The sequence below is a fragment of the Patella vulgata genome, chromosome 2, assembly GCF_932274485.2.
Source record: "Patella vulgata chromosome 2, xgPatVulg1.2, whole genome shotgun sequence".
In the NCBI taxonomy this organism is placed as follows: domain Eukaryota; kingdom Metazoa; phylum Mollusca; class Gastropoda; family Patellidae; genus Patella; species Patella vulgata.
In genome coordinates, this window is record NC_065880.2 from 29,327,052 (window position 1) to 29,347,463 (window position 20,412).

A 20,412-nucleotide genomic window follows, 5' to 3' on the forward strand; every position below is an offset into this window, starting at 1 on the left:
TAGTTTTTTCAAGGTAAAAGGATGGGGGTAAGGGGGACATAATTAATATCATTTCATGTATATTGGGTCCTTTATATTCTTTTCAAATGTATGATGTTTTTTTATTTATAGCTGTGAACCCTGTACCACGACTTCTGATAGCTACTAAATCTGCTATACGTATTTCTGAGATGGATGAACATCTGAATTCCACTATACTGTTACCCAGTGTTTCACCATCATCTATGGCTTTCCTAGCACAAGAAGATAGAACATTCTGGATTGAAAGAACTAAATCTCTGTTTGTGGCTAAAGAATCTAATCAAGAACCTGTAAGTATTGTCATAGATACGTGAAAGTACTCAAAATTTTGATAATATTTTCAGCTGCATGATAGTCTGGTTTAATTAGTCATAATAGTATAAAATTCTATAAGTTATATTTTAGGAAAAAATAATTTCTACCTCATAAAGAAATACGAGATGAAGATAAATATATGTTTAAGTAATATTGCATTATTTTCATTTTTATATGCCCATAGTGAAATGTGGTCGTATATTGTCGTCGCCCCTGTCCGTCGGTCGGTCCATCCGTCCATTGGTCCGGCGTCCACAATTGTTTGTGGCCGCTCTAGAGGTCAAAGTTAATATCCGATTGACTTTTAATTTATACACAGATTTTAAGGTCATGAGACGAAGAATCCTGTTGATTTTCAGCGATTTCCGATAATTACTGCCAGAGTTATGGCCCTTGATCACTTCGAAAAATCTTGTGACGTTCTAGAGGCTAAAGTTATCATCCGATTGACTTTAGATTGATAATTACTTAATGAGTTGTTACTCTCAATCAGATTTTAGTGTATTATAAATGTTTCATTCCCCCAAAAAGTAAAAATATGCAACAACACTTGTTGACTGCCCGGACGATTTAGCTGCTGTGGGCGTATGTTTCGTTGCCTGGCAACCTATCTTTCACTAAGATATCAAATTCCTCTCTGCTTAATCCACACTAATATGTACTCTGATTGATCATTAACATTTAATTAAGAAAACAGAATCAAAATACAAATGCTAGATAATCTATTGTCTTGGATTTAATAGGATTTACTTTTGTTCGCCCACAACAAAATGGCGATGGGCTTATTAGATAGCGAGCAGCACAGATCGAAGAATTTTCAATTTGGACCAATAGTCCTATTAGAGTTTAATCTTTCCCAATATTGCAGTTTGCAAGGGATTCCTATTTTGCTATAATGAAGCAATGAGACTATATAATGTGAATGATATTAAACAGTGGATATGATCTCATATATTATAGTTAATGCATCTAGAAAGTAGAGGTAAAGATTTAAGTATGGATTGGATTAGTAGAACATTATATGTAGTAGAGGAAGGTGATAATAATGCCAATAGTATAAAAGGATATCATGTTGATCAGAATAAATATAGGACTGTTTTGGATAGAAGTAGAAATATAGGGAGTGTTATCTCGGATCCTTATACAAGGTAAAACATCATAAATATTATTTCATTTATTGTTTCATTGTCTGTCTGTCAGGATATTTAAGGTATCACTGCTGCAGTGTAGCTTGGGGAGGTCTCTGAATCTGCTTTGCCCTCCCCCCAACCATGAAAACTACACAACAGAATTGACTGCTAAACAAGACGTCTTGTCTGACGTATCTGTCTACTGTTCTTACATAAAAACAACTTTGTTTTCAGTGCAGTAGACCATATGTGCCGATCCCAAAAATCCTGATGCAGATTATTCAGTGGATCTACCTGGTGAAGAAAAACTGTTTGGATGGTACAAAAAACAATGTCCACCTGTTGGTGTGCATGTTAAAGGATCTCTTGACGTTTGAAATCAGATGAAATGTGGTAACGTTGCTGTCTGGGCAAAGTTTCCATCATAGTGCACATCATGGTGTGTCCATCTTATAGCCAGGATGGTGCAGAAAAGGAGGACAATAAACCCCATTTCATTTCATTTTGTTAATGTGAATGTTATTAAACAATTGGTGCAGAAAAGTAGGACATTAAACCCCATTTCATTTCATTGCAAATGAACTATTATATCTTTCATGGAACAAAGGGAAAGGTTGACATAGGTAATAAGTAAAATTCTCATGGTATTGTAAAATGTTCTATTATCTTTTTTACAGTTCTTTATTTTGGACAGAAATAGATAATAATGGCAATGGACATTTATATCGAAGTTGTTTAAATGGTAGCAATATTGTAGAACTGTTTAAAGGATCTATCAGAAGAAGTAGAAGAAGTATTAATGCTGATTGTTCGTGTGAAATAAATATGAATATATCACCAGTTATATCTACAGATTATACTGATAAAGGAGCTACAGAGATTGTTATTGTAAATAGAGAAAGTAAAACTATTCTAGCTACAGATGTAGATGGTTGTACATGTAGAGAAATATTTAAAGCATCAACGTCAGATGATTATGGTATGGGTTTTTTAAAAGAATATATTTGACGATTGGCGCTGTGGTTTCAGTCATTGAGTGGACTAAAACGAATTTTAGTCCGGACAATATGTCATTGCACTATTCCTATGGTAACTCCTTGGCCTGCTGCTCACATACACAGTTCATACTATGACTAAGCGGGAATTACTTAGCTATAACAGTTTATGAACACTGTTCATGCAATGACTTGTGAACAATTTTGCCTCAGTCTACCAATTCATAATGCATTCAACATATTTCAGATACTAGAGTTTGTTTTTCCTCTTAACCAATGGCCCAGTATATTTTAGTGATGTACTTTGTAAATGAAGTTATATATTTTATATTATTAACTATAATAGGTTTACCACCAGATCTGATAGCTATAGATCATATGAGAGTATATTGGTATAATAAAGATGAAGGTCAACTGTATAGTGTATATAAAGACAGTGGTAGTGGATATATTAAACTAGATCTACCAGATGTAAATGATATGGTAGCTTATGGTGCTCATTTACAGCCATTACCAGGTACTTGTATATTGTCTCACAGATTTTAAAATAATTAAAAAAAGAAACTCAAGAAAAAAAACAACGAACAGGAAAAAACAAATATGATATGCAGGTTATTGTAATAGTTCCACCAAGCAACCTTGCAGTTTGGGATCAACAGTTCCGAGCTGATTTAAAATTACAATAAAAAATGTGATTGCGCCTTAGAAAAATGTTAAGGAGGCCTAATCACTCTCACATAGAAAATAAATGTAATAAATTATGAATAATATCCTGTTAGAAATAGACTTAAACTCACCTAATCATAGAAAATCCTAGCATTGCCCTACTTTCAATTGGGTGATCATTACACTCTCGACTCAATCACTCCCCCTCAAATTCTATATGACTCATAATTTGAAAGATGAAGATAGCAAGAGATCTCCTTAAATTCATTCATATGAAGAGCAGATTTTGTAAGTTTATGATTTGTATTGCAGATTCTGTGTGTCTTGATCCTGGTCCATATAATGGAACTGTTGAAAGTATCGAGGTCACTAATACGTCAGTTCGATTACGTTTAGAAGAGGTTAAACGTCCAGCAGTTTGTCAGGGTATAAGTTTACCTATAGACAAGTTTACAATATATTATCGTAAAGATGATACAAGTGTTAAAAATGCTCATACTGACTGTGGATCACAGCCTGATTCTTGTCTCTCTGTTGTAAGTAACAAACTTCTTAAAAAACATTTGCTCTACTTAAGTTTCACTCAGAATTTAATGGAGTGCTATAGTGATCAAGGGAGCCACAGTGGCTCAGTTAGTAAGACTCAGTTAGTAAGACTCGGGCAACCAAAGCTAGAGATTTCTTGTAAGTGCCCTGTGTTGCCTGAGAAAGCTCCTTAGGATTATCTGAGAGAGTTCCCCCCATTGTCAGTGGTTGAGGTCCCTTGTACATGTATATATAAGAACCCTTGACAGTTGGAATTCGAAATAAGAGTAGGCTGTAGTGCTACTGTCTGGGCAAAATGTTCTGCATAGCCCACTGGAATATAACCCACATTGCCGCAGATGAAGAAATCTCTATCTTCACTAGCCCAGTTGGTACAGAAAAGTAGGACATTAACCCCATTTCATTTCATATTATTGTGATATTTATTTATTGGTGTATTTTAGGAGTCGTATAAGAAAGAAGTAACTATAGATGGACTAGATGTTTACAGTGATTATGTATTTCAAGTTGCTGTCAGTAATTATTATACTGAATATTTATCTGAAGCACTGGGGAAACTTATCAGAATTTCTACACTTTATGGAGGTGATTATATGTGTTAAGTGTTGTTTGCAGGGGTGGTTGACTAAGTGACTAAGATGCTGGGGTTTCTAGTTCATTCCTGACCAAGAAAATTCCTCAGGATTTCCCAGCAGTTATCTCTTTAACAGTGGTGCATAACATAAGGCCTGGCAAAGGTAGTGTCTAGTTGTTTGGATGGCATGAAAGACCGTGCTGATAAAAGAACTCTTGACAATTGGAATTAGAAATGAGAGTCGACTGAAACGCCGCTGTCATGGCAAGATTTCCCTCATAGCTAACTACATAGCATATGCCCATCTTCATTATCCCAGTCGGTGCAGTAAAGTAGAACTTTAAACCCCATTTGATTTCTGCTTGCAGGGGATAATAAGACTTCACTGTGAGAAGGGTAAATTGAAGTCCATCAATTGAAACCCTTGCATTCATGAAGCAATATTTTAGTCTATGTTTTATGAAATTATTTACATTTTGGATATGATGTGTAGAATAAAAATATCTATAAAATATCTTTTCTTGTATGTCACCTTTTGTATTACTTCGAATTATATTGATGAAAAAAAAAGGTCTTGTCTGTGATTTATAGTACCCTGTATGTACTGAAAAAATCTTTGTATTTAGAGTAGTTTTTCTGCAGAGTTCTTTAATAGTCTTTGGGAGTAACTGGAATTGTTCTTGTAGTTATTGATGCAGTACTGTATAATAGTTTATAAATAAAATGTATTACAGCACCATCCAAGCCTAGAAATGTATCTGCAGAGGCATTGACACCCTTTGAATTACGTGTGCAATGGTTACCTCCTATAAAGCGCAATGGTCCAGAAGGCAATGTGATGTATGTTGTCAGATGGTCAACTAGAACTTCTGATGGTGTTCAGTTAGAAGGACAGACCGATAAGGTTACAAAATCAAGACGAGGTTTTCTACAAACAGATATCAAAGGTCTGAGCCCTGGTCAGCTTTATTATCTCAAGGTATTTAAATTGATTGATACATTCATAATGGGTAACTTTTCAATCAAACATTCCCTGTGTACATAGTTTGTACTAATTTGCCTATATGTAATATTGTACACATCTGTGAAGCTATATAATAACTGTATGGCCCATATATGTTGGGAGTGAAGTTTGGTATATGTACATGGTGCTTCAACCAAACTTTGCAAAATTTAGCCATTTTTATCTTACATGGCTTGAGTCTGGAACTGTCAGGACCTGAAAGCAAGTAGTTAAGATGAGATTTTATTATACCAAAATATCCATTAAAGACAACATATTTATACAGTATAAACATATCTAAATAACGATTAGGAACAACATGGCAAATAGAATATATATTTGCAATATTTTGTATACATTATTAATATCTGAAGACGCCCATAGAAGGCAGACAGCTAGCTTATATAATGTAATGTATGTCAGAATGAAGTAAAGTGGAGAATTTTTTACCTGGACATATTTTTTTATTTATTTATGCATTTATCTACCGTAAACAAAGAAGTATTTGTACTTTATCTACTTTAATATTTATATATGTATATAAATATATTTACATTTACAAACAAAACAAATGATAACTTTTAATCTATCCTACATTTACTAACAAATAGTTTTGCATGGATTGAAAAGAGTTTCAAGTGTCAGCTAGTGTTGGGTATATGTAAATAGTACGGAGAGATTTGTAGGATGCCCTGATTCTCAGATACCACTGTGTCACTCTAAATGGGTTGCAGGGCCCATTTTTATTTAAAAGAATATAAACCTCCTAATTGATTACCACACTTTCATATTTCCTGTGCTAAAGGAAATTAACTATATTATACGGTTGTCTGGAAAAATTCCCTCAACTCGCATTGCACATATATCAGTTGAAACAAAAATTACTGAATGTTAATCACAAAATGACTGTAGTATTGCATTGATGAGATGTTAAACCTCCTTTCATTCTGCTATATTTACAGGTTTTAGCCTATCAAAATGAACTATACAATGAAAGTCATGTTAATGTAACAACATGTAAGACACCAGGAGATATCGAACTGGATGAAGCTTTTAATAATGCTTTAAAAATCAAGTGGACTTCACCTAGTGATGGTAGTGTAAGACGGCATATGATCTTCTATACTCAGGTATGGCTCACTGTAATTTTTGGACTTGTGAGTAGGATGCAATTTGGTTTTCAAATAATTGACAACCAAATTGCATCCTACTCACAAGTCCAAAAATTTACCAAAAGTTGACAAACAAAAGTTCTGTAACATATGGCTAAAATTAGATTTTCTTTGATAAGGTCAGATGTCAAATTCAATGAGAGGAATATGTTATCATATAAATGTCTTTATAATAAAGTTGCTTGTTCCCACGAACAGACAAATGTAGATATTTTTCTTTATAACTATATCTATGGAATGATCCAAACCTCTGAGGGGGTTGGGTGGCTGAATGGTCTTAACACATGCACATCAGATTTAAGGTTTTTCATTGAGACAAGTGCTGTGGTTTTGTCCCCGCTCTTGGGTCCTCTAGTTTCATCCTACTGCTAAAGACCCCTACATGCAAGCAAATTATATTGTAATAAAAAAATGTACCATATGTTAGTCACAGAATGACCTAATTTGTTTCAAGTGGACCTTAAACACCATTTCTGTCTTTGTCTCTCCAGCTCTCTGATGGGCAGTTAAGCCCACATACATGTAGGTTCTTTTTCTTGAAGTATACCTGAGTCTTTGTAAGTGTCTTAAACATTCAATGAATGAATTTTTTTTCTATAGGATGCCCAGGATGGTCTGTTGGAAAATACCAATTTCTACCATACAGATAATAACACACAGTATATAGAAACAGTGGAAAACCTTAAACCAAATTCAAAATACACTTTCCGAGTCAAATTGGTGTACGATTCACTTAAAGTTATACAATGGCCAGAAGACAATCGGTTTACCTTCAAAACACTAGGTAAGTTACACTTTTATTATTATTATTATTATGTATTTTTTAAATTACCTATAAGATTTTGTATTGATAATGATAGAACCAATAAGATATAAGATTTTATATATTTACAGCTACTTCACCTGATGCACCTCTACCACCTGTAGTGATTCAATTAAAGGCTGGAACACATGAAATACAGTGGGAAAAACCCAATGATAATGGTGCAGCTATTGATCAATATATTCTAGAATACAGGTACCATATACATTTTTGCTGTACCTCGCCTTTCAAAGAAAGCAGGGGACTATTAAAATGTGTCTTTCTGTCTGTCTGTTTGGCTGTATGTCTGTCTGTCACACTTTTTGGGACACAATAACTCTCCTTCTAATTGCAATAGAATGTTCAAACCTGTTGTAGTTGTTTATTAGGTGAATGACTTGGTTCGAAGATGAGCATTTTCTGCTTAGGCTAAGCAGAGATAAGATATTTGATTGGTTGATGCTGGGGAGGTTGGGTGGCCGAATGGTTAGCACATGCGTGCTGTATCATAAGGCCTGTCATTAAGTCGACTGGCGTGGTTTCGAATCCCCGGTTGTACGTGACAAGGAGTAGGGTTGCCTGTCCAATCTCGTGGGTTTTCTCGGGGTCCTCCGATTTCCTCCCACTACTAAAGACCCCTACGCGCAAGCGAATTATTGAAATAAAATTAAACCATATGTTAGTCCCGAAATGACCTAGTCTGTGTCGAGTGGAAGTTAAACCCCATTTCTCTCTCTCTCTGGTTGATGCTGTGGTACATGGTAACTTTGCTTCTGAGTGATGAAACTTGGTGTATAGCTTCATTACATCACTACCTTGACTAAGTTCGAGAATGAGCATTTTCTGTACATGGTAAGCAGAGTGTTAAACAATTTGATCGGTCGATACTTTGGAACCCCATATTAACTCTCCTTCTAATTGAGGTAGAATGTTCAAGCTTGGTGTATTTGTTTGTTAGTTGAATACCTTGATGGAGTTCAATCATGAACATTTTCTGCTTAGGCTAAGCAGAGATAAGCAATTTAATTGGTTGATGCTTTGGAACTGATAACTTAAGTTCTAATTAAGTGTAGGTGTCTATTAGATGAATGTCATGACAGTGTTTGATCATGTGCATTTTCCACTAACGCTAAGATAAATGTGCAATTAATTAATATGTGTCATTTATAATACTGCAACATGAAGGGGTATAGGAGCTGTGCTTGCTTCTACACTTGTGCTCAGAACCAACAGAAACTGTAAACCAACCTTGAACACATGGGGTTGGAGAGTGACAACAGTGTTTAATTAATATGCTGGAAATAAATAGTTAACACTTATTATTCCCAAATGACCTAGTTCCTTCCTTTATAATTTGTGTTATTGAAAGTCTTAATTTAAAATTTGTGGATGCATGGCAAATATTGTACACAGTAACTTTAAAATCCATAATATGATTTCAGACATATATGTGTCCAGACAGGGAAACCAGTGGACTGAACCCTCCCCTGCTCATGGAGAGCATATTTTATTTCTTCTACATTCATCGAAATAACATCCGATAACGCCATTTTGGTCTCACTACTCAATAATTCTATACATGTATGCACCTAAACGAGCAGAAATATTTTCTTAGAGTTTCTGATCTGATCAAATTCTTGGGTAATCCCCCTGACCTAACAACCAAACATTACATCTCCACTGTGAACCCCCTCCTGCTGAAAGTCCTGAACACACCTCTGGTCCTTCTAGGTAATTTCATAAGTTTTCACTGGTTACAATTTTTGTTGCAGTGAAGCAGAGACAGGTTACTGGAATTCCTTGTATAATGGTACAGAAGAGAGATGGCTTATGGATCATAATAAACTTACTCCTGGTTCACAGTATGTCTTCCGAGTAGCTGCACAAAATATTAATGGACTAGGACCTTTCAGTCTTAATAGCAGTCTGTTTGCAGCACTGCCTGGTAAATTAATATTATTGATGATAAATACACAAGGACTTTACTTTAGTGATTTTCCTTATTAGGCTGGTTTCAGTCCTAAGAGTATAAGAAGTTTGTTAGGTTTTACTGGCTGGTAAAAAAACAAACTTTTTGATTTGCTGTTATTTAACATAACTTTGGATTTCATTAGCTGATTAGCTGAATGGAAAATTCAGTCCATGACCAAAGAATAACAATGATTTAGTGTGTATTGGCACGGTTTTGCCAAAGTCAATTTGTTTTCTATCTTTCTAGCGTTAAAACTGGTTATATATGCTATCAGCTTTTGTACTCATAGAAATCCATTGTTTGTAACATTAAATGTAAATATTGTTTTTACAGTAGCTGAATCAAGAGATGAAACAGTAACTATTACCATAGCAGCAGTACTGTCTGTTAGTGTCATAGCTCTAATTGTTATTATTGCTATTATATTATGTCTCGGTAAGTCTTTAATATGATGGGATGGTGGGATGGCTGATCGGTCTTTAGATCATAAGGCCTGTCACTGGGTCAAGTGGCATAGTTTCAATCCCAGGCTTGTACTTGACAAGGAGTAGTAATGCCTGCATAACTTTGTGGATTTTCTCAAGTTTTTGCCCACTTCTAAAGACCCATACGTGCAAGCGAATTATAGAAATATAAATGTACCATATGTTAGTCACAAAATGACCTAGTTTGTTTTGATTGGACATTAAACCCCAATTCTCTCCGTCTCTGTAAATTGATAGTAACAAGTGGGTAGTTATGTTCAATCTGTTCAAAATATAAACTGAACCCCATACCCTCATATTTCTTGAGGTGCAAGACAACAAAACAGTCCTTAAAGAAAGAAATTGTTATTTTGTTATTGTTAGTAACGAGAAAACGTCAAATTGAAAAGAGCAAGGCGAGACAATTTGTAGCAATAAGAGGACCAGATGTGGAATTGGCTACATTACGAGAACTTCCCCATACAGCTGTTCAACAAAGCAATACATTATATGCCTTCAGGTAAATTTTATTGGTCATATTAAATGCTGATTCTACTAATCAAATATTCTAGTCATTATTTGACTGCTATTCAGATATTTGATTCAACTTAAACCATCAATTCCCGTCTTCATTAATTGATATCATTTGATTAATATTACGAAATATTTCTCATATGAGACAAAAAACTGATCAAATGCCTTTAATTTTAATTGACATAGAATACCAGTCAGTTCAGATAGCCTTAAACAAATATTTGCATGTGAGTATTCAAGTAATGGTCATTTTAAGTTAACATTTGTTTCTATTGATTTCACACTCTAATCATTATCTCACTTAGACAAATAAGGTAATAATAGTAGTTTCATTTTTTTCATACAAGCCATTCTGCTCTCAGGACATGTCTATTGCACAATAACACCCCTCTAAATTTGAATCTGGAAAGTGTTTATCTCTTAAATAATACCTTTTTTTTTTACTTTTGATATATATATATGTGAACTATTATACTTGTTTTGCCTGTGAATGTTCTGACTTGCTGTGCCTTTAGTCCTATATCCTTTGCTCACTAACCAGAAGGTTTGGGATTTGATCCTGGTGTTATTCGAGAAATTTTCCACAGTGGGTTCCCCTTGGTGTGTACTTAAAAAAAACCTGGAAGATTGCAATTCAGTATAAGACTAAGCTGACCAAAATTTCCCCCATAGCACACTGAATGGTGTATACCCATCTTCATTAGCCCCAGTTGGTGCAGAAAAGTAAGGCTTTAATAAACCCATTTCATTTCAATCTTTCTGTTTTGTAGCATTGTACCCACTGATGAAGATATTGCATCTTTACCATATTTCCGTCGAGATCAGTTGGTTCTAACTAGATTTTTGGGCAGTGGTGCATTTGGAGAAGTCTTTGAAGGTGTAGCTAAGAATATTGTTGAAAATCCTGGTGAAACTAGGGTTGCTGTCAAGGTAAAATAAAACTTTTCAAATTTATGATTTAGAGATTTATAACTGGAATGCAGTTAATTAAAAATAATTGTGGTAAATTTTAAAAAATATTAAACCATTCTAAATCATACTAGACTGATATTTAATGTGGTGGTGTTTGGGAGATATATCACTCTAGTAAATATTGTAGGATGATCTACTATTAACATTCGAAACTTATATTGTTTTTCACCTTTAATGCCATGATGGGGGGTTGGATTGCTGAATGGTTAGCGTGCGCGCGCTGTATCATAAAGTCTGTCATTGAGTCGACTGGCGTGGTTTCGAATCCCCGGTTGTACGTGGCAAGGAGTAGGGTCGCCTGTCCAACCTCGTGGGTTTTCTCCGGGTCCTCCGGTTTCCTCCCACTGCTAAAGACCCCTACGCGCAAGCGAATTATATAAATAAAATTAAACCATATGTTAGTCCCGAAATGACCTAGTTTGTGTCGAGTGGACGTTAAACCCCATTTCTCTCTCTCTCTCTCTCTCTTAATGCCATGATGATCATATATTCAGTACAGGTTTTTTATCCATAAACTTCACAATCTCTTGGAATTCAAATAACAAGAGATTGAACAATAAAACAAACTTATTACAAATTAATTTTATTTCAATGTTTTCTTTTTCTATGTAGTATAATGATTAATATTTTGAAATATTTTGTAGACATTACGTAAAAGTGCATCAGACCAGGAGAAAGAAGAATTTCTAAAAGAAGCATTATTGATGAGCAACTTTAAACATGAACATATCTTAAGTTTATTAGGAGTTTGTTTAGACAATGATCCACAGTTTATTATCATGGAGTTAATGGAAGGTGGAGATCTGTTGTCGTATTTGAGATGCTGTAGAGCCACAATTGTAAGTTTAATTTTCTTACTTCATCCTTAAGTATTACTTTAGCTAAAGTCATACTTTTATTAAATTTGTAACAATCAAATATGATCATAAGTAGATGGAAAATTGTAAATACTGAGTTTGGAAAGTATTATTATTTTGAAATAATAATTGAAATAAAGCAGTATCAAATGTTAGTCCTGAAATGACCCAGTTTGTATTAAGTGGCCGTTTTACACTGCTGCTCTGTCTACCTCTCTCTTTTAAGTCCTGTAAGACAAAGTCTAACTATGGTAGATAATCTGTGCCTATTCCATCTTAATTCTTTTGGAAAATATAGAATATTTCAGGCAAAACAACAGTGGTAAAAAATGTACATTTTATTAATTAGTACAGTATGATGTAAACTTGAATTAACTTATCTAATGAAAGTATGATTTAACAGTAGCGGTTTAAATTTTGAATGATTAAATCAATGGACGGGTATTATTACCAGTATTATTTTATTTTCTAGTCGAGTCCACCAAGATTATTTCTACCTGATTTGGTCCGTGTTTGTGTAAATGTAGCAGATGGTTGTGAATATCTGGAAGGAATGCATTTTGTTCACAGGTAGGTTATAACTTGTATATGTATAAAACCCAATACATTTTTGATACAATTTAAGATCTCAACCAATGAAAAGGCTGCTTTCTTAAAATATTGTAGATAAAGGGTTTGAAAATAAGGCTCTGTTTTATTCAGATATTAAATATATTTGTAATTGTATTTTGTTACAGAGATTTAGCAGCTCGCAATTGTTTAGTGTCCAGTAAAAATCCAACAGATATGGTTGTAAAGATTGGTGATTTTGGTTTAGCGAGAGATATTTATAAAAATGATTATTATCGTAAGGAAGGAGAAGGTTTATTACCTGTAAGATGGATGTCACCAGAATCGTTAGTTGATGGTGTATTTACCACACCTTCTGATATTTGGTAAGTATAGATAGTCCCACTTTATTTTGTTACAATTTTGGTTAAAAAAATAAGTACCAAAAATGTAAATTTAGCTATGTCTCATGGCATCATTTTAGGGAATTTTAATCCCTTGCAAACTACTATGTTGTAAAAGATAAATCTTGAATATGAATAAAATGAAATGGGGTTTCGACGTCAAACTCTTATATCGAAAACCAACTGCCAAAGTTTCTTTTACATGAACACAATGCGTACATGGGACCTCAGTTTTTTCGTCCAATCCAAACGACCATTTGTTGTTCCTTGTCAGGCCCTCTGTCCTGCACCACTGACAAGGGAAACCACTCCGACAAATCCCAATGAACTTTCTCGGACATTGCAGGTATCGAACACAGGATCTCCAGGTTAGCACGCCAACGTCTTACTCACTAAGACACCGTGGCTCCCTGTTTTGTTAAAATTTCATCCATCTATGCTGTTTGTTATGTAATAATTGTGCCGTTTCAACCTGTCAAATTTTTCCTATATATTGTTTATATATAAAGGGCATTTGGTATTTTGATGTGGGAGGTGATAACACTAGGACAACAACCATATCCAGCTAGAACCAATGTGGAAGTTCTCCATTTTGTTAGATCAGGAGGAAAATTAGATAAACCTGATAAATGTCCTGAAGAAATGTAAGATATTAATTATTATCAGTGCTATATTGAACTTTAGTACAAGGTAGAGTTTTATTGCAACAAATAATGTAAAAGTCTTACTTGATTAAACACAAATTGTTTTTTAGTCTAAGCCTTGTTAAAAGTTATTGTGAAACTCTAGTGAAATAATCTTTTAACATATCTTATTATATAATATTACAAATGTAACTTTGAGGAATTTTTCATCTACATGAATTTCACTCTAACATTTTGTATTGAAGATATGGTATAATGGAGAAATGCTGGAGTTTTAATCCACAAGATCGGCCATCATTTTCCAGTATTTTAGATGAATTAAAACAGATTAAGCAGAAATGTGCAGCCATGTCAGCAGATGAAATTTTACAGTCATCACCGCAAGCAGATGGTAAGCTACTAAGCTTTGTTAGTCTCGTTACTAAACATCTTCGTAAATCAATATCTATTGGATGGAGATAATGGTTTCCTTTCATTATGATTAAATAATCTTAAAATGGAAGTTAATTCTTTTCTTTTTACAAAATTCTGAAATCATTAATGTTAGAGGCATAATGATTTTCATAGTATTGACTGTTTAACATTTTAAATGATTTTATGATGTTAATGATTATCTTCAGTTTATGACATATCATAGTATGGTTTAAATTCATCATCATCTCCCCTTTATCACCCTGTTTCATTTTGTTAAATTAACAACACAAATTTTATTCCCCCACTCCTGCCCCATTTGATGTTGTGGTGTTTTTTGTTTTACATAACTATAATTATATCAAAAAGTGTGTCTAAAACATAATTTATTCAAATATCTGCATATTATTCATGGCTGAAAAAATTCAAATGTTATGATTTAGGCTAGACTCTAGAACTTAGAGAGAGAGAGAGAGAGAGAAGGGGTTTAACGTCCACTCGATACAAAATAGGTCATTTCGGGACTAACATTCGGGAGGAAACCGGAGGACCCGGAGAAAACCCACGAGGTTCTAGAACTTAGAACTGAAATCATTGCTCTCATCTCAGTCATATATACCAGTCCGACTGACAGTAAAATTGACTGGCAAATGAATTTGGTTGTCTGCCAATAATTTATATGCCATGAATACAGTTAAATTTCTTTTCCAACTGCCGTTAGATAGTGATAACCCCCCCCCCCCCCCAAAAAAAAAATACCTTGATATCTTGCCATATTGTGATATTGGTCTGTGAATATCTACATATATGGCAGTATTTTGCTGTCAATGTTGTTATGTATTTTGAGGCTTCAATTCGCTGCTAGTACGTGACAAGGAGTAGGGTGGCCTGTCCAACTATGTGGGTTTTCTCCAGGTCCTCTGGTTACCTTCCACTGCTAAAGACCCAGCTTACTGAATTTCAATTATTTCTGATAATATTTACAAATGATGTTTTATGATTGATCTGGCTTATTTGGACTGTTCATAAGAAATTTTCATCTGGGTCCAAAAACTAAGGCTGGTATGAGCTGCATGTTCTATTTTTTTTAGTTCTATATTGTGTTTCATTATTCCTTCCTTTTATTGCATATTGTTTATTTCATTTTTTTATTTTTAGTATATTTTTTTATAGCATGATATAATATGTTATGGTTACAGGGCTAGTTATATATAGAAATACATGTATTAAATAAGATCATGTAATCTGTTAATATTCTGATCAGGAATTGATAATTATGATGAAAATTATTATGACCAATTGGTCATCGTTGCCATCACTAAAAAGCATGTTTGGGACTTTGACAACAGCTTTAAACATACGTTTGACATCAATTAGACAGTCAGTAAAAGTTCAAGATAATCAGAGCCTTTCAAAAGATTTGGTGGAATTTTGTGTAGGCCATGATGAAGCGATGTAAACAACTGAAAAATACAATGAAATATTGATATAATTTTATTTGTATATAACAGGGCTATTATTTCAGTCATATTTGCCAGTCTTGGACTGACTGACAGTGAAATTGACCAGATAGAGATTTTACCTGTCAGTCAATTACTAGAATTTCAAAGAATTTAACCTTAAATACAGTTAAATTTATAGATTTTATGTGTAAAAACACTTAGAATACATAAATCAATTGAGACATCAAATTGTAATAAAATAATATCTTGCTAATGTTAAAATTTGATGGGCTTGCAAACATTTTGAAGTGAAAGCCCTTGTACATATATCTAGCCTTGTGTATATTGTGGTAGTATTAGTTGTAGTTGGTTTATTTTTTGCATGGTTTTTGGATGTTTGCAGCTTTATACCTCACCCCTTCCCTTCTCCCCTTCTATCATACCATCAACGATGATGATGTGACCACTCATACTTATTATGGAGTTGCTAATCTTGCTTTTAATGACGAGGTAGCGGGCATCGAGGGAACAACCAGACTAACAGGCGGGGCCAATACGCTAGACAAGAAGTGCATCCAATCAGATCGCAGCTTATCAACCCAAACAGGTATAGATACATGTGAATATGTGGTATAGATGTTATTTAGCTGTTTATTACTGTCAGTATGAATTATCTTGAATAACTTGATTAACTAACAAAGCTTTTGTATTCTGTAGCAGAAATTTGTATTTTAGTTTTTGAATTAACAAAATGTCAAATAGCTGATGTATAATTGATCTATTAAATGTGACCTTTGACAGAAAAATGAGTTTACAATAATAACATATGAACAAAAATGTTAAAATAGGCTAAAAATATCAAAATTTAGTTTCCCTTATTTGTCAGATTTAAGTGTGTATACCATTGAAAATATATTTTTAGCCTTTTTTATACGCCCACATCGAAATGTGGTCGTATATTGTCGTCGCCCCGTCTGTCGGTATGGCGTCCATAATTGCTTGTGGACTCTCTAGAGGCTAAAGTTAATATCCAATTGACTTTAAATATATACACAGTGTTTCATGTCATGAGACGAAGAATCCTGTTGATTTTCAGCGATTTCTGATAATTACTGCCAGAGTTATGACCCTTGATCACTTCAAAATATCTTGTGGATTCTCTAGAAGCTAAAGATAATATCCGATTGACTTTAAATTTAAACACAGTGTTTAAGGTCATGAGACTAAGAAGCCTATTGATTTTCAGCGATTTCCGATAATTACTGCCAGAGTTATGGCCCTTGATCACTTTAAAAAATCTAGAGGCAAAAGTTAATATCCAATTGACTTTAAATTTATACACAGTGTTGAAGGTCATAAGACGAAGAAGTCTATTCATTTTCAGCGATTTTCGATAATTACTGCCAGAGTTATGGCTCTTGATCACTTCAAAAAATCTTGTAAATGCTCTAGAGGCTAAAGTTAAAATCCAATTGACTTTAAATTTATACACAGTGTTTAGGGTCAGGAGACGAAAAATACTATTGATTTTCAACGATTTCTGATAATTACTGCCAACGTTATGGACATTGATCACTTTGAAATTGACTTCAGATTGATACACAGAGTTTAAGGTCTTGAGACGAACAAGTATATTGATTTTCAATGAATTTTTATGACTTGAAAAGATAAATTCATGATGTTAAAAGTTTTGTATACTAGATGTTAGTATGGGGCAGAACTTTATAAAAACCAAACAAATTCTAATGGTTTTCTGATAATTACTTAATGAGTTGTTACTCTTAATGAGATTATATATGTTTCATTACCGAAAAAAGTAAAAATATGTGACAACTCTTGTTGACTGCCCGGACGATTTAGCTGCTGTGGGCGTATGTTTCGTTGCCTGGCAACCTATCTTTAACATTTTTCTTTATATCCAAAAAAACTTGTGACTTCTGACTCATTTTGCTATTATGGGTCACAAATATTGCATGAATTTAAATCTTGTCTCACGGTGGAATAGGGCTGTACGATATTCTCGATATATAGTCATTTATCGCAATATGGTATTTTCAGACCGAACTACGATATCATGTGTCCAAAAATCGTCGATATAGTGGTTTAATTTATCGAATATCGCCAAAAACTTCAAATATCGAAAACAAATATCATAAAAATAGATAATAAATACACTATACAGCAGTGGAAATTAGCCGACGGCAATAAACTATACTATTCAAAAAAAGTAGGGGATATTTGATTTTTAAGTGTTATTAAAGTCACCTAATGAAACTGACGAAGAAACAAATGACAAAATGAAATGAAGTTCACATTCATCGATTTATTCCAAATGATCGTTAGACTAAGTAAGGCACATACTGACCATTATAAGGGTAAAATGATACCCGGGGTCAAACAGCAAAGTTACCACAGCATCACAACCAAGTCAGTAACGGGTAAATCCTCCTCTGTTTGCCAAACAAGCATTGATCCGACGTGGCATACTCCTAATGAGACGTCTAAGGTCATTTTGGTCCAGATTGTCCCATTCCTGTTGCAACGCAGCAGCAAGTTCTTGGACATTGGCAGGACGTTGTTGACATTGACGTAACCTCTGTCCAAGCATGTCCCAGACATGCTCGATGGGGGAGAGGTCGGGACTCAGTGCTGGCCAAGGTAATGTGGTGATGTTCTGTTGTTGGAGGTAACCTGTAACGATCCTGGCCCTGTGACATCTTGCGTTGTCATCCTGGAAGATGAAACGGCGGCCATGACGTCGTGCGAACGGCACAACATGGACTGCCAAGATGTTGTCCCGGTAGTACTGGCCTGTAACACGCCCTGCAACAACATGTAAAGCCGTTCTTCCAGCAACAGTGATGCCTCCCCACACCATAACAGAACCACCCCCAAATCGATCATGTCTGATGACGTTAACGTCTTGGAAGCGCTCGTTTCGACGACGCCACACCCTCCTACGTCTGTCCAAAAAATCAACAGTGAACCTTGACTCATCTGAAAACATCACATTGCTCCAGCGTCGATAATCCCAGTGTTGACGATCCCTACACCAACGACGTCTTGCCTGAATGTGATGATCTCTCAAACAAGGGATCACGCGAGGACGTCGGGCGCGAAGGTGACCCCTATGCAGTCGATTCCGATCGTCTGGCCACTCACTCTCACACCAGTGTCTGTTTGAAGACGAGCGCTGATCTGATTTGCTGTGATGACACAATTTCTCAAGGCCAAGGTACGGATAAATCGATCCTGGGCTTGAGTTGTCGCCCTTGGTCGACCTGAGCGTGGTCTGTCCTGTACAGATTGTGTATCAGGGTATCTGGACCATAGCCTGCTTATGACAGACTGAGAAACATTCATCGTCCGCGCCACAACCGCCTGTGTTGTGCCGATCTGTAGCATGCCAAGGGCACGTAACCTTTCATTTTGGGTAAGCCGACGCATATCAAAATTTGTTTTCTGGTCACTTAAACAATTAAACTGATGTTTCCACCCTGGAATTCAATGCCACAATGACTGTAACATTCAAAGTCAGAGTCGTGCAAATCTTGGGTTGGACCCCCATGATGATCCCAAGCATCACCTGCATTCCATGCGGTAGCTATTGGTGCGTTTGGGCGTCACATGTAACTGGAAATGTTTCTTCTTTCTTCTACTAAATGCCTGAAATTTCCCACTACCGCGGCTAATTACCAGGCTATAAATAGGTTGTCATATTTTTAAAAAACGAATATTTTTAGAAAGCTCTACAAAACTTAATTTCTGAAAGCAAGAATAAAACGATCTATAAATAGATTACTGCAATACAAGATTTGAAGACCGCACCTACGTACTTCCGCTGCAGGTGATATTTGAGAATTTTCTTACACAAGGTCACAAGCAGACGCTTTTTAAACATCAGCGGTTGTATTTAATTTTTAACCAAAAAGGATGTTGTTTTGTTCATTTTAATAAATCTATATTATAAAAAAAGCAAAGTTTAAAGTGTATGAATAAAGCAATTCTTACCAACAAGTCTAACTCACACTGTAGACAGTCAGTAGGCCTAATCCATTTATATTTTATTTATTTAATAGCAAAGTGACATTATTATTAAATATCGCGATTTTTAACTATATTGTTGAAAAAAATGCCAATATCGATATCGTCCCTTTTTGCAATTACGTACAGCCCTACGGTGGAACATGTACAGGAAAATATCTTGATCAGTACAAACAGTAGGCCTATAGGTCATGAAAAATGATCTTGTCCTGTAGTCAGTGAGTGAGTGGGTGGGATTTTCACATTGCTGTAACAGTAGCCTTATACAGTGAGACTGAATCAGCCCACCATGACAATAGCCTTATGCAGTGATTGTGAAAAAGCCCACCATGACCTTAAGATTATACAGTGAGACCAAATAAGCCCACCATGACAGTAGCCTTGTACATTAAGAGTGAATACAACCAACATAACCATGTCTTGCTGTTGATGTCATATTTGATGATTCCTTATGCAATGTTCACATTCCATTTCATCAAAGGACATAATATATAATGTATTTTAGGATATTTTTGCTGTAAGATCATAGTCAAAAATTATCAATTTTACAATGATCAGGAATTAGCATGTGTAGTTGTAGATTGGAGAATAATCAGAGAGATACTCTAGGGTATTTTAAAAGTTGTCCAGACATGGAAACTAGATTTAGTTTTACTATTACAGTTTATTGTGTCTAAACAGCATTTTAAATTAACTGGTGTCCTGTGGGTGCTCCAGTTTGCTTTTTTAGTATTGCCATGTATATTAAGGCATATCGAAACTTCTAATTTTGGTACTTCTTGCCTTTGATAATACATGTATGTAGATAATATAGCTACCTACTAATTTAAAAAATAAACACAAAGTTATATGGATAACAATTACTATATTTCTATTAAAGCTACGTTTCAACAAT

The 20,412-nt window shown here is 34.8% G+C and overlaps 1 protein-coding gene across 1 annotated transcript in view; it reads left to right on the plus strand.

Annotated features, from left to right (window-relative positions):
* LOC126812387 (proto-oncogene tyrosine-protein kinase ROS) overlaps nt 1–20,412 on the plus strand; it is a 143,699-nt gene that overhangs the window by 120,876 nt on the left and 2,411 nt on the right. Inside the window, exons 25-44 of the mRNA XM_050538764.2 lie at nt 112–311; nt 1,297–1,484; nt 2,144–2,445; nt 2,808–2,978; nt 3,440–3,663; nt 4,117–4,258; nt 4,982–5,226; nt 6,213–6,380; nt 7,023–7,206; nt 7,317–7,440; nt 8,997–9,169; nt 9,530–9,631; nt 10,045–10,180; nt 10,965–11,124; nt 11,811–12,005; nt 12,496–12,593; nt 12,761–12,958; nt 13,486–13,620; nt 13,866–14,011; nt 15,984–16,080. Coding sequence (XP_050394721.2) covers nt 112–311; nt 1,297–1,484; nt 2,144–2,445; nt 2,808–2,978; nt 3,440–3,663; nt 4,117–4,258; nt 4,982–5,226; nt 6,213–6,380; nt 7,023–7,206; nt 7,317–7,440; nt 8,997–9,169; nt 9,530–9,631; nt 10,045–10,180; nt 10,965–11,124; nt 11,811–12,005; nt 12,496–12,593; nt 12,761–12,958; nt 13,486–13,620; nt 13,866–14,011; nt 15,984–16,080 — 3,388 coding nt within the window. The remainder of the gene's footprint in view (nt 1–111; nt 312–1,296; nt 1,485–2,143; nt 2,446–2,807; nt 2,979–3,439; nt 3,664–4,116; nt 4,259–4,981; nt 5,227–6,212; nt 6,381–7,022; nt 7,207–7,316; nt 7,441–8,996; nt 9,170–9,529; nt 9,632–10,044; nt 10,181–10,964; nt 11,125–11,810; nt 12,006–12,495; nt 12,594–12,760; nt 12,959–13,485; nt 13,621–13,865; nt 14,012–15,983; nt 16,081–20,412) is intronic.